Below are 15,000 nucleotides of genomic sequence, written 5' to 3' on the forward strand. Positions count from 1 at the left end.
GACATTACCCCAAGACGTCGTTCACCATCGTGGCCGACACGCCAGAGAACCTGAGACTGAGACAGCAGAGCGAGCTGCAGAGCCAGGTAAACACACACACACACACACACACACACACACACACTAGCTGTCCTGAGTGTGTTTCCATCCGTCTGTTTTCATGTACACTTTTAATTTTTGTATAAAAGTGGAAACAGCAGAAATTGGGGAAAATATTGAAATAAAAAAGGCTCAAAAGTTTGACTCAAATGATGACGTACATGAAGCATGTGACTTAAACGTCCGCCGTAGAGACGAAAGCATCAGATCCTCACACTCACACATGAAAACTGACAGAATGTTTTCCATCGTTTGAGGTTTGACTGGAGCTCTTCTGATAATGTCGTCTGGGTGCGTCCTCTTAATCAGTTAGCTCCACCTGCTGTTTGTCTCCATACGTTCATCTCCTAATATACACAGGACAGTAGTTGATGGAAAAATTCACGTTTTCTTTTGCTAGTGACTCTCCGTAAACTTGGATGGAAATCTGGCAGATCTCTCCCTGTTAACACAGATCCACTTCAGCCGTCGGGTAGCGAAACCGATTATTATTCTTGTCAGCAGAGGTGGGGAAAGGAATCAGGACTCCACCGCTGACTGCTACGTAGGTGACAAAGGATATCTGGGCCTTGAAGTCGCGAGATAACACGAACCCCTTTACATTCAGATCCTCTGTGTGACTGACATCTGGTTTAAAGCAGCTTTCTGGCTCATATCCCCGCCCCTCTGGCACCACACGGAGATGAAAACAAACGCTCAGGTGTGTCGGTGGAAGCTGCTGTGACAGCTCTGCTTCCTGAAGGCGAGATGAGTCACTGTGCTGATTTAGTGACACACAAACTGATGCAAAGAACACGTTTGAGACAACAAACCAGCTATACTTCTGTGCCATATGTCCTCATCCTGTGTGTGTGTGCGCCCAGCAGACTGCAGTACAAAAGGACAGATGTCCACTCAGCAGTCAGCAGAAGAGACGTGCTGTTTGTCATGGGATGTGTGTTTGTGTGTGTGTGTGTGTGTGTGTTTGTGTGTCCTGCTCTGCCCTCATAAAAATCCATTTATTACCAGTTTGTCATTTACAGACCAGAGATTTACACATTCATTTATTCTGTCCCCGTCTCCCTCTGTCTCTTACTCTCCACCAAGAGCGTCTTCCCTTCTTTTCCTACCTGTTCAAGCTCTTGAAATTTAAATCTCAAATCTTTTACATGCTGGGAAACATATTTCTACTGAACGACGTATGACTGGCGTTTCTTTTATCAAGCTTTCATATCCTGCAGTCTGGCAGGTGAGGTAGTCCTCGCAGCAGGAGTCAGTGCTGGCAATACAGAAAAGAAACCGACTTGTCGTGTCTGTGATTAGACAGTTTTGAATCAACATTTTCAAGAGGGGTCGGTCTTCGTCTGTCTCCTCCTGCTCCAGTGTTGGACTGTCAAAGAGACACTCTTACAGGCACCATGTTTAGGAAATTACAGATGTTTAGCCATCATTGTTTGACAATCTTCATATCTGTCCCGTCCTCTAATGAGCCAGTGAGTGTCAGTACAATGCTGTACTTTAAACATTACTTTATGAAGTGAAAGGCAAAGTTTCACTCCATTGAAATGCAGCATTTATTATTATTATTATTATTTATTTTTCTTTGGTTCATTTTCTCCCGTTTTTACCTGCAAGAAGTTTCGACAACCGCAACAAGTAATGTCACACATAGCAACAGCTACATGGTAACACACAGCAACAACATGGTGGATCATCTTATTGTTTCTGCCGTAAAAGTCCCTATAAGTTCTTAAAGTCAGGCTCAGATCCTCAGATCCTCAGGTCCTCAGTCATGGCTGTACAGTAGATTCATCAGCAGTCTCTCAGCTCTCAGCCTCTCCTTTGTCCTCTGACACGGAGTCACCTGCCTGCTGTAATGGATGAGGCTGATATCAGAGTGGCTCCTCTCAAAAGTCTATTCATCTTGTCCGTCTGCGGTGCCTAAATTAATTGAAATAAGGATGCGGGAGACTGTGCACGATTTGCATCACTTTAGATACTTTTGATCTGACGGTTTCATCAGCAGACTTTTTTTGCATTTCCTTGCAGTTTGCGACCTTCTTTATATAAAAGGGTCTTTTCGTCTCCTCCCCTTCACTTCTCCTCATTTCCCCTGTTACAAACCTTCTTCCTCTTTCAACTTTCCTGCTTCCTCTTCTTCTTTAACTTGTCCAGTCCATGAGGTCTGACGTCCCCGGAGGTGATGTTGAAATCACTTTATATCAGCACCGAAGCTTTCACGTCCTGATTATAACACACAGTGACAGCGTGAGTGAACATACGCTCCCATATGTTCAGCACTGACCTACTTGTGTTATGGTACAGAGGACGTGAGGTGATCATGTGACCCCGTGATGTCTCAAAGGTAATATTGATTATCATAATAGAGCCCTTATTTTATTATTCACCTTTCAAATGACACTTGAGTGATAATTGGAGTCTAACAGACCTGCAGAGAAAGCCGTCTCTTCATCACTCCATCATCAAATACGTCCACCATCTCATCTCTCATCCTTTAGATCCATCCTCCTTAAAATGTGTCCTCCTTCAGGTTCTTTGTCCAACTGACCCCGTCCTCCATCACATCATCCACTAGATCCGTTCTCCGTCAGGTCTTTCATCCATCAGATCCATACGAGATGCCTATTTTCATGCTTGATTGTTTTGTTATTTCCACTCTCCATAGGTTTGAGTGTTGCTGCTTTCCTGTGTTTGTGTGTGTCTTTAGCTTGTTAGCTTGTCATATTAGCTCTGCAGGATGCCTACAACGGATGAGTGGGGATTTAATCTGCTTTGTACTGAGAACGGGGACAATCACAGTGAGAGCAGAATACCAGAACACACACACCCTAACTGTCTGAGTCATATTCCTGCAGTTTACAGCCTTATGTAACTCTGTTCTGAGCGCTAATGGGCTGTTACTCACGACTGATAGACACCAGCAGGATGACTTTATGGCTAAATGAGCTGCAGTGTTTCCTCTGAAGGTCGAAGTGAAGTGCTGGCAGGACCGGCTGTAAGCCGTCCGCTCCGCCTGCTGTTTGGCAATCATTTGAATTTGGATTGTTTTTATTTTTTGGCTTTTAGTTCAGTTTGATTCTTTGATGGTTGATAAGACTCCGGCTGTTTGGACCATCCACAGATGAACATATTAGTGTTTCAGTTCTGGTGCCAAAGGGTTTTTTCCCCAAGTACGTTACCTTGAGAAACATAAACCAGGCTGGTAGTATTCAACTTTTCGGTTATTGTCAGCAAATCCCATGAAAAGACACCGTCTCTCAGTGCTTTCTGACTTCCTGCCTGTGGCTCTCGGCCCCAGTTTCATTTTTCTAGAAAGGCTCAGTAAATTTCCTTTATTTTTATCAAACAAACAGGAGGGAATAGTGCATTTGTTGGGGACTATTTTCAGCGGTGGATGAATCCACATGTGGTGCTCTAGTGAGTATTTGGGGCAGCAGGACGGTGTGTGTGGGACTGAGTCAAAATAAACTACAGTGTGTGTCTTCATGGTAGGTTTTTGGACAATAATGGAGCTTTGTGGCTCAGAGGCTGTGATACACACACAGTACCTGTTAGTGGATACGTTCTCTGTTGGTTTTGGTGTTTGCAGGGCGTTTACAGGCAAGAAGAAAGATATTTGCTCAAGGAATAATTTAAAAAGACTAGGGTCTGATTCAATGCCAACTTTCAATACTTCAGAGTTGAGATTGCTGGCACAACTTCACCTACTTTCAAGGTGCATGGAGAAGGAAAACAGCCTGAAGAGGTCAGATTTTCAGTTTTCAATACTTGATTCTGCGGACACATGTTGGTCAGTACTCACAGTATCGAAGTTTAATACCCAGCCCTACCTACAATACACAAATAATCAATAATCGCTCATGTAAATACTACTATACTAAGACTATATGTGCACGCGGGGCTTTGATTAAACTCTCTTTGTCTCGTCTGTGAATCACAATGACAAAGATCATCTTCTGAGCTCAGAAATAAAACCTTTCCTTTTCATTTCCTGCATATCGCTGTTCAACTTGAACGAGGAGAAATTATAGTATATTTCAAGTTCTTTTCACACTGTGTGAAGTTGATTGTAGCCGTGGTCTGCCTGAATGCTGAGTGGTGTAATTATTTCTGCCGTGTGGGCACATTCACAGGTTATATCCACCTTCAGGTTCTCTATCATCACTGTAATGTGAATTCTAGGTTTTGTTGCTTTTGTGTAACAGAGTTATCCAGTTCATTAGTTCGTGAACCGGGTTGTGTTTGCAGCCTTGGTCTGCTCTGTGTCCTCCTTCTGTGTGTTCATCTTCTCTGTACGTTTGCTGAATTTGAACCAAAATGGCAGCTCTAGAACGAAGCCTGAAGCCAAAACTTGATGTTTGTGTCTTTAAAAGCATTTGATGAACGTGGGATGAGTTCAGCTTTTTACCATGAGATTCTCAGCATTTTAGTAAATATTGCAACACATCAATATTGAAATACTTTTGCCACTCGGACTGATGCAGAGTACATCTCTAACTGATGCTTGTGAGGGTGAATATTCTTTAAATATCAAGTGTTTCTTTCCCTCTTGCGCTCCTGCAGGTGAAGTATAAGAAGGACTTTGAAGAGAGTAAAGGTCGAGGGTTCAGCATCGTGTCCGACACTCCAGAGATGCAAAGACTCAGAAGGACTCAGGAGCAGATCAGTATTGTATGCACACACACACACACACACACACACACACACAGATATAATACACTATGCACTATGTTGTGTTTTCCTGGTGTTTGTACACGTGAGTGAGTGTGTAATGTGAAGCATGCTGGTGAAATGTGTGAGAGAAAGTGAGGGGTGCACTTTGGTCAGTGAGCACACATGCACACACACACACACACACACACACACACACACATGCACGCACAAAACGTCTACATCGTCAAGCCCTCCAGTGTCGACGGCATCAGCTGTTTGAAGAGGAGCTTCTTCTGGAACCAGTGAGCGTGAGTGACCATGATTTTTTTTATATTTCAAGCTGTCAGTTATTTACTTACAAAGGATGCAGAACTCATTTTTCAAGGGCAACAGAACAGGACTCTGAACAACAACCCACATTAGCTCTCCTGCTAAAGTCCCCTTCTGACTATCTGACTTACAAACACGAACAAACATTCACGGCGGATTAGTTCACTGTTAATGTCACTTCGCAGGCTGGAACGCTAGTTAGCTGCTCAGCTGCAGCACACAGCATGAAGATTCACCTGCTAATATGACTCTGGTCAGTTTAGGTGATGTAGTCGGACTCACGGGATGTAGGCTGTTGGGGTAAGTCTGCCATTGGCTGCGTGCTGGGCTCAGCGCCGCCCAAGAAGATTGTGATTGGTTTAGAGAGCTTTTTCTTTCCCCTATCCCAGAATGATGATCGGTTGAGCCAGATGTTTCTCCTGATGAAGTGTGGAGGTCCTTTTAATAACACAAACTATTAACAATACATTTAAAAAACATGCTGACATTATTTTTGATTTTGATTGATGTGAATTTAGCAGACCTGTAAGCCAATCAAAGAACTGTATTGTTGTGTATTGGATGTTTATTGTTATTGTGGTCAAACAGCTTCAAAACGTAAAAGTTACTAGAGTGTATCTTTAATCATTGTTTCTGTGTGTGTGAGTGTGAGTGTGAGTGTGTGTGTGTGTGTGTGTGTGTGTGTGTGTGTGTGTGCGTACAGATGTGTGTCCTGATGAGCCAGTGCCCCTCAGCAGATGATGTCAAGGTATAGTGTGTTTATCTTTCTCTGTTTTCCCTCTTCCTCCAGATTTTATCTCTCTTCTTTCAAACCAGTTTTTAATGTTCGTCGTTGTATTTTGAGCATCTAGAAACATGAAAATATGAGATGCACGTAAAACATAATTACAGTAAACTATGTAACGTACGTGTCCTTCCCACATCAAACCTCGCTCATCTTCTTTCCTCTTAATGACCCATTCAGTCCATTTGTATCTTCCATTTGTCCATTTGTGTTTTCCTCCTCTCTTCTCGCTCCTCTCCTTTTCTTTCCCACTGTTTTCTCCTTTTCTGCCCCCCCCCCTCTCCTGTGTTTACCTGACCGAGTGATCGTATTATTCCGCCGAGTTAATACACCACAGATTCTCTCTCCTCATTTGCGCCGCTTAATTAATACAGACTCACATTGCCTCTCTTTCAAATGTTGTGATATTCAACAGCCCACACATTTTTATTGTATTACTCAGCTCCTTTCAAGGTTGACCTGGTGATGAAAGAGGAGGAGGGAGAGAGGTGGGAGGAAGAGGAGGGTCGTAGGAGGAAGAAGAAGAATAGAGAGGAGGATGGATGTTTGAGCGGCCTGTTTATCTGTCAGAAGAAAAAGAGAAAATGTTTCGGATCTCATGAAAAGCTTGAAATTTGGATTTGGAGTCGTTCGTAGTGAAGTACATTATCTCAGTAAAAAGCAAAAAGAAGTCTGAGCAGGATTTCGAAGTGAAAAGCCTGAAGAGAAGTGTGTTTTTCTGCTGGCAGTGAACCTGGTTCACATCAGGATGAGATCACAGGGATTTCTCCCAGGAAAAGCTTTGTGTTTCAGAATTCATTAACAAGATCTGAGGGAGAGAAAGAGAGAGAGCTGCTGGTCAGCGAGGCAGCCTTGTTTTTTCTTTTTCCTTTTTTACCAGCTATGAAAACTGTGTCTCCCAATTTAGCTTCAAGAAGAGATTTTTACCAAAGCCGTTATTCCCCGGAGAGCCTTGTTTACTGTGATTCTGGGTGAGACAGTGATGACTGCAGGCGTGAGGTGCAGCCAGGACTCCACTGGCAGTGATGTGTTTAAAGACCTGATTAATTAGTTGTCCTCTGAACAAGCCAGCGCTGATCTTCATTTTTATGTTTTATTGTATTTCTATGCAGAGTTTTATACCCTGAAAAATCAAAAGAGAACTAAAGATCACAAAAGAGTTTCCACTCTTGGCTGGTGGAAAAGATGGAGTACCAGTGAGGAGAAAATGCCCTTAAGGCCGATATTAGCTGATATTAGCTCAGTGCAATCACAGAAATGACACAGATATCTTTTGAAATAGTGTCATCATTCTGCAGTTTGACCACCAGTTTGTTTATTTTATGGTTTCTGTAAAGAAATTTGATATATAATTATTGGATTGTTTTTAAAACTCTCAAATATCAATTATCAGTATTGGTAGTGTCAACAGTACATCGTCGTGGTAACTGTGTCTGAACTCCACTGAACTCACCACACTGTCGATCTTCACTACATCCTTTACCATCCTGTTGCTTAGTTTTACTGTTTTACTTTAGTTTAACTACCATGTAACCTGCACACACACGATGTGTTTACATGCCCCAGTATTAGCTTCTATCAGTTAGCTTGTATTAGTACTCCAGCTAGCATAAGCTTCTCAAACACACCTGGATACTCAGTGTTGATGCTGTGAGTGTGCTGATGGTCGTCCTACGCCAGCGCATCAACTCCACTGTCCACACTCGCTGTTTAAAGTGAGACACACACTCACACACACACCACAGAGGCAGCAGGCGCTTCATGTGCTCCGGCCTCCAGCGTGATGCTCACCTCCCACTCACCGTGCCGCTTCCTGTAGCTGCTGCTCTTTTAAATCCACCTGTACTGTGATGGTTTGACGACCTGCTCCCATTTCCAGCAATTTCCTACATTTCCCAGAATTCCCAGAAGCTTGTTTTTCTACCATAGTCATTCATTTATTGACACCCTTTTCTTTTACTTCTGTCTTCACTCTCTCTGTATGTGTGTATAAAGTAGATGTATGGCCACATTGTGCAGATGATGCAGTGTTACTGCCGATAAATGAGCCTTTGTTGTCGTGTTAGCTGTGATTTGTTAGTGTTTGTGCAGCGTAGCAGCAGATGCTCATTTGGCTGAGACTCAGTCAGATCTGCTCTGGTCGGTCTTCATCAGGTCGACGTCCTGTTTACCTCGACTGCCATCTGACACTCTGATCACACTGCCAGATACCTGCTGCCTCTCAGAAGATAAAGAAGATTTATTTACCTTTACTTTGTCTTTTACAGGCTCTTTAAAAGACAAAGTAAAGGTAAATGCTCATGACACTGACTCTCATTGTCAGCAGGTCAGAAGACACAGACAGACAAGGCACAAAGAATATCTAAATGATTATTCAGTGAATTATTAATTAACCAAAACAGGAACATTTGAGGCTGTAAACCAGACTTTTATAAGAGGATAAAACAGGTGGTGGGTTCTGTTGTTGGACACACAAAAAAAAGGTTATCAGCTGTTAAGATTGTATAATCTCTGTTTCTTAAAGCATAGAGTTATAGATTTGAAAGAGTGGGAGATGCTGTTTATGCACTTTTTTTTTTAACATTAAAATTCCATTTGGATTTAATAATTAAACTTTAGAGTGGATTGAAAAATGTTTGAAAACTACTGATGTTCATTTAAAAACATAAAAATCAACTAAATTGAAGCCACAGTCTGTATTTGTAACTTACTCTCAGTTGAAATTTGAAAAAGCGACACCACATTTACTAAAGAAAGAACATGTCAACAGGATACAGTCAGTGTGTCACAGTGTTAACACACACTCAGTCCAAGCGACAGGTTGTGACTTCCACCTGAATACACAAGCATGCAGGCATCACTCGAACTGAAACCTCATCCCTGTTCTACTCTTGAGCGATAACTAACCTCTTAAAGATATGAAAGTTGTCCAAAATGATGTTAGACAGCAAGAACGTCAATCTCTGAACCCTCCTCCCCCCCCAAAAAAAAGCCAGCTCACACACAGTGAAAAAATGATTTGAAAATGAAAGACTTTTGCTAGTTTTGTGTTGTTCTTTTTCTCTTTTAACCCCTTCCTTTATTTTACATCCAGGATAATCAACAATTCTTATAGCGTGTGTGTGTGTGTGTGTGTGTGTGTGTGTGTGTGTGTGTGTGTGTGTGTGTGTGTGTGTGAGAGAGAGTAAATGGTACATTCTTTCCAGCTTACGACATTTTCTGAACTCACCTTCAACCTCTCAACCTACATAACAAACACACACAGACAACAGTGACACATTCATACTGTACGTACCCTCAGTCTTTGTTTTAGTGCCACTAAACACACACACACACACACACACACTGTATCCAACACTGGCACTGGGATCGAGATGAAGGGCACGGCAGCGATAAGGTCTTGAGTAGGGGGCTAAATGTGGAAGTTAAAAATGATAAGGAGTACCCAACGAACCGACACCCAGCAGACCGTCAGCCATCACGGGAGACAGTCGAGACTGGACGAGGCCGCTCGGTCGCTTGCAGGTTTATATTTCGAGTTAGAGGTAAAACAAGAAGCTAGAAGGTTGATGAAGAGGTTGACAGGGAGAGCACGACGTCGAAGAAACAAGAAGCTGAAGGAGTGACCGCGACGTTGAATGAGCCTTGAAGAACCTGAAAGGAAAGCATGAGAACATACTGAGAAAACTAAGAAACTACAATATTCAGAAGCAGCGAGTGGCAACCTGCACGGGGCGATTTGGAAAGCTGACCCACACTGAAGACACCACAAGGAACTGTTATTAAGAGACAACCACAAATCGGACGAGGTGAGTGCAACATTAAGAGCAGGAAGGTTCGAGGACGGCTGGTGAAAGCTGAAAAGTGTGAATACGACATTAAAGACGCTGCGACAGCCAGAGGCGATTACTGACAGGGTGACCGTGACCTTAAAGAATCCCAGGCCACGACATTGAGGAATTGAACACGCTGACTTCGGTGAAGCTGAAAAGGTGACCTTGACGTGCAGAGCTGTAAGTGGTGACCATGAGAAGTGTGTGGAGAGTTGATCAGTGAGTTATAGACTGCACTGTTAGTGATGAGTGGCATCTTCCTGTTATCAGTTTTCTTTTCTTCTGTTACCTTGTTAGAACTGTGGCTCCGAACAGTGTTTTTAAGCCTTGAGCAACATGTTTTTGTTCTGATGAAACACCACTCAAACAGCGTTTGCGTTCTGGCATGGACCCACTGATAACTGTTCTATAGCCTGACTTTGCCATGGCCTTCATAGGAGAGATGCTAGCTAGCTAGCTACACCACGGAAACACACATCCACTCTGTCGTCAAGGTGTCGGCTCCATCCTTAACACCGCATTACACCACATACAATAAGTAACAGTCTCTTTGCCGTCTTTGTCCTTTTCGTTTGGTAATGGGACCGTCAGCCTCCAGCGGAGACACTGAGGTCGCGTTCAGTAACATGCAGGCCTCCCATTCATGTGAATGAGGCAGTGACGCTGCACACCGGGCCGTCCAGCGGAAAGGTTGAGCCCGGCAACGTAATGTCAAGGTGCTGCGTTGGCCAATCAAATACGTGCAAGTGCACCTTCCTGGTAGATCACTTTGAGTTCCTGTGGTTTACCTCGGGGTCGACAGCGTCCTCCGTGATAACATGTTAGCTCTGACTGCCAACCCTGCAGGCAACCCGTGACCTCTACACTGGATGTTTATGGTCAGTCTGTTCTGCACCCGCCCCCACACCTCCCTACGTCATCACACACACTACGTAGCCACACACAGACACCTGCCCCCCCACCTGCCTCCCACTCCTCTGTCGCATAAGGGCGGGGCATCATGGCAGAAATGGAGGGGGTTCTTTACCCTCTAAGGAGTTGTTTAGTGTAATTAATAATAATAATATAATATACGATAATATACAATCACTCAGCTCAGGCAGCTTGATCTGTGTAATCTTTGAAATGACTCCCTCAAACTAATTTATATTTTTATAGACATTTTATTCAATAACTTCTGCTGTTGTTTCCCTTTCAATGATCTTACCTTGTTTTTCTTACCTTTGCTGTCGAGTTAGTTTCTTTAAAATAGCATTGTGAGTGAACTGAACCTTTGTCCTCAGAGGTGACTGATATGGAGGAAGAGGAGGCCCCAGCTGTTGGAGAGATGATAGAAGTTGTGACCGTGGAAGGAGAGGAAGAAGAGTCTTTCCAGGAGACGGTGGTAACAGCGACGACACTGACCACGGGAAGGACGGGCGTAGAGGAGAAGGAGGAGGTTGAGGAGGAAAAGATGGAAGGAGGAGAGGAAGAAGAGGCTTTCCAGGAGACGGTGGTAACGGGCGTAGAGGAGAAGGAGGAGGTTGAGGAGGAAAAGATGGAGGGAGGAGAGGAAGAGGAGGGTCAGACAAGGAAGTTGTTTGGACCCTGGGAATCAGAGGTGAGAACTTTGGAGTTTGAGCAACCAGCAGTTTCCAGCAACTTTTAAAACTCAACATAAACAACCCAAAATGAAATCTGCAGCTCAGTTGAAGCCTAAAAATAATGAGATAACAGTTATCCCAGTTTGACATGAACAAAGTCAATCATGATGTAAGATTACCAAATCAGCAAGTGTGCTGTGGATCTTGATTAAGTATGTCCAGTCCCCTCCCACTTGTGTTCATGTAAGGAACCTGGTAATTCATTTGTTATCTTGTAGATTGCACCGGAGTTCCTGCTCGTATGATATTTTCCTCCTGTAGAGTTAAAAAGTGTTTGTTCTCACCGTTTTCTATTGTTGAAGGCCTTCAGTGACGAATCTTTTCAGCCGAATCAGTGTGATTTCATATCATTTCAGTGGCTGATCTTCACAGCTTCTTTAAAACCAGAGAGGCCAATAAAGTTTTCTACTATTTTCCTCTGATTTTGGTCTTAATTAGAGTATTTTTTTTATGAAATCATTTCCCCGTTCAGTACACACAATGTTCCCAAGCTGTAGCGAGGTCCTGTGTGCTGCTGAACGTCTTTGAGGATTTTGCTTTTCTTTGATGAAGTCTGCTGAGAGGCAGATTTAGTTCCTCTGCAGAGAACCCCCCCTCTCAGCTCTGACTGCGAGTCTTTGTATTGACCTTGGCGTGGGGCATCGCCTGGCACTGCAGGTTTTTATACGGGCTTAGAGAGGATTAGTGGGACTACAAATGAAAATGTGCCATTATTAGCCTTTGATAGTGGGATTTTTAGGACTCAATCGGGCCCGTTAAGAGAGGCGAGGGATTAACGGTGCATGAATCAGAAAAGTTTGCTCTGGTTGACTAACAGGTTTCTCTGTCAGTATTATTAGTACAGATAATTCAGTTTGCCGATATTGTCCTTTAATTAGCAATATTAGTCCGAGGTGTAATGGAGGGATGTAGGATCCCATTCTGGTTTCTTAAGGTCTTCTAAGAAACCCTAGAGACTCTTCTTTTTTATTTAATGTAAGTATGTAGAATAACAGAACAAAATGGTGGTTATTGCTGACTTGCGTCTCAATAATGTCAGTATAGTTATTGGCCTCTAAGTCTTATGTGCACTTGTGTGTCTTCAGGCCTCCTCCGATGTAAAGCCTCCGCTGCCAGACCCAGCATTTAACCGGAGGTGCAGTTTACTCGCCAGTGACGTAAGTTCATCTGATGTCGGTTCCGTTTGTTGTTTTATTTATTTTAAATCTGTGGTTTGACTCATTTGGTCCAGACTAAGAAAAGAAAAAGCTATATGGTTGCTTTTTATTTCTGGTCATGTTCAAAGTCGGCCTGCTTTGCTTTCACACTGCAAACGAACCACAACAGAGTTCGCTTGGAGGGTCGGGCGGTCTCGGCCAGGTTCTTTAGTCCACATCAAAGTGCGATTAACAACTTTCACACCAGCCCGAACGAACTGAACTAAACGGGCAAATAATAATAATATTAATAATAATAGTAATAATATCAGTATCTTTAGCAGTTTTTAATGTTATACACACTTTGTTTTGTACAGCTAACAATGTGTTTGTGACAGTTTTGAGGTAAAACATGAGCCTGTTGTGTTTAACACTGGGTCAAAATAACCACTCGGGTAAATAATCCAACATTAACATGAAGAAAATACGTCACATCTCTGCTTTATTGAGCCAAACCCGGTGTGTAATATCTGCTGCAGTTTCTCAACTCATGAATAAAAATACTTCCACACGTGTACGCCAGCGAGGCGTCATCCTCTGCCTCCACATCCTCAGATATGAACTGAACGCAGGGTTGCCATTGGTAACCATCCCTCCAAAGAGCCAATGATTGGCCTTTATTCAACACAGAGGGAATGCAAAGGAAAAGCCGCCTTTTGGCTTCTGCTTCGGCAGTTTGAAGCAGACATTTCGCAGTAAAACGGTGAATGAGGGTGAATGCTGTTGTAGGATGTGGGAGGGTGAGATATTGATTCCCTGGTGTGAGTCAAACTTGGCAGCTTGGCTGTTTGCACCAGCAGAGTGACTCATCAGCTTCAGTGGAAGCAAGTCAACCCACTTTATAAAATCATCTTCACTTGTTCCTCCAGCTGCCGTCGCTCTGCCGCCCGTCTCTCTATCTGTGAAAACCTCATTATTAGTCATCACGTGCAGGGAGAGAGCATCACTTCTACAAGTTGAACACTCTTTGGCTGCACTCGGCTGTAAAGACGCAGGCTTCACGACAGCAGCTGGGATGAAACACTCTGCTTCCCTCTCATGCGTCAGTCCTGACCCCAGTCCTGAAGCCGGTTTAGAGATGTTGCTGTTACCATGGAGACGTTCACCGCTTCAAAGTTGTGCTCCTGGAGGGAAAGAGCTTCAGTATAAAACGGCACATGGAGAAGAAATTCCACTGTAATAAACAGTATGTTATTTACAAGAGGAGCCTTACTGAGCGTTTACTGTTTTATACATTATTAACATATCATAAAACGTATGTTTTTATCGTTGTTGACGCTGGACTCGGCCACTTCCGGACTATCACATGCTCGCTGGTTAGAAGCCATTTCTGTTGTTTTGTTGCCCACTGTGGTTTCCTCTCACAGATTGAGGCGAACAGCTTGTCATTTGTGGATTAATTCCATTTTTCTCCCGGGTCTTTCCAGTCTGTTCTTTGACCAAACGTCCAATCAGACACCAGAACTGTGGCACATGTCTGAAATAAAGTTCAGTCCGTCAGCACTGCGGTTCTTGTCTGTCCTGTAAAGTGCTGCACTGCATGAAAAATACATGTTGAGCTAGCAAACAAAATGTGACAGAGGTTACAAAAACAATCATCCTGAGGCGACTCACACTTTAATTCTGGGATTAATGAATGTAGTTTTGTGTGTCTCATAATTCATCAAAAATCATCTTTCTGACAAACCTGACATGATGTTAGGCAAACGTGCTATGTTCATTATGCCAACAAAAATATATTTACGATATTATATTATTGTACAATATTACAGTAATATTATCACAACTTACTCCATTTAAATAAAATGTAAAAAATGACACATTTCTTCTTCCAGATTCTTTAAGGAGGAGAAACTCTATTAGTGTTTTCATCAGAGAGGAAGAGGCTCGAAATATTTACATATTTTACATTTTTAATTATTAAAATTACTTAATTATAGATATTTTTTTGTTTTACAGCTTTAGTTTTAGAGTGTTGCTGCAAAGCTCAACAGTTTTTTTGTAATATTTTAGATGTTTTCATGGTGTGAATGCTCTGTGTACCATAACTGATATTTGTACACGTTTTAAAAGTTTAAGAGATAACAGCAGTAGTTTTATTTATGCTGCACTCAGCCGACGAGACAGCTCGACGTTCGACACGACGTTCCTCCTGGTGATGGAGCACAAGTGCAGCAGAAGTTCAGCTTGCATGCAACATGAAGTCACATAACACACACGCTCACACACGTTCACGCGCTCACACGTGTCCTCCTCCCCGCAGGTGAAGTATAAGGAGGACTTTGAGAAGATGAGGGGTCAGAGTCTGTTTGTTCCTGGAGCCGAACTCATCCACGCCAAGAACATCAGCGCTGTGATATCTGAGGTCTGTACACACACACACACACGGTTGTTCTTCTGTACTTGTGAGGACTCTCATTGACATAATACATTAGCCTGATTCTAAGCACACCCCTGAAACC

At 43.0% G+C, this 15,000-nt stretch overlaps 2 protein-coding genes across 4 annotated transcripts in view; both read left to right on the top strand.

The window, feature by feature from the left end:
• nebl (nebulette) overlaps positions 1–15,000 on the top strand; it is a 73,416-nt gene that overhangs the window by 22,283 nt on the left and 36,133 nt on the right. For all 3 annotated transcript variants that reach the window (XM_070927840.1, XM_070927841.1, XM_070927842.1), the window contains exons 3-4: positions 2–86; positions 4,663–4,770. In XM_070927840.1, the coding sequence (XP_070783941.1) occupies positions 2–86; positions 4,663–4,770 (193 nt within the window). The remainder of the gene's footprint in view (position 1; positions 87–4,662; positions 4,771–15,000) is intronic.
• LOC139304577 (nebulette-like) overlaps positions 10,994–15,000 on the top strand; it is a 31,615-nt gene continuing 27,608 nt past the window's right edge. Inside the window, exons 1-3 of the mRNA XM_070928513.1 lie at positions 10,994–11,299; positions 12,428–12,499; positions 14,802–14,903. Coding sequence (XP_070784614.1) covers positions 10,994–11,299; positions 12,428–12,499; positions 14,802–14,903 — 480 coding nt within the window. The remainder of the gene's footprint in view (positions 11,300–12,427; positions 12,500–14,801; positions 14,904–15,000) is intronic.

Source organism: Enoplosus armatus, chromosome 21, assembly GCF_043641665.1.
Source record: "Enoplosus armatus isolate fEnoArm2 chromosome 21, fEnoArm2.hap1, whole genome shotgun sequence".
Classification (NCBI taxonomy): Eukaryota; Metazoa; Chordata; class Actinopteri; order Centrarchiformes; family Enoplosidae; genus Enoplosus; species Enoplosus armatus.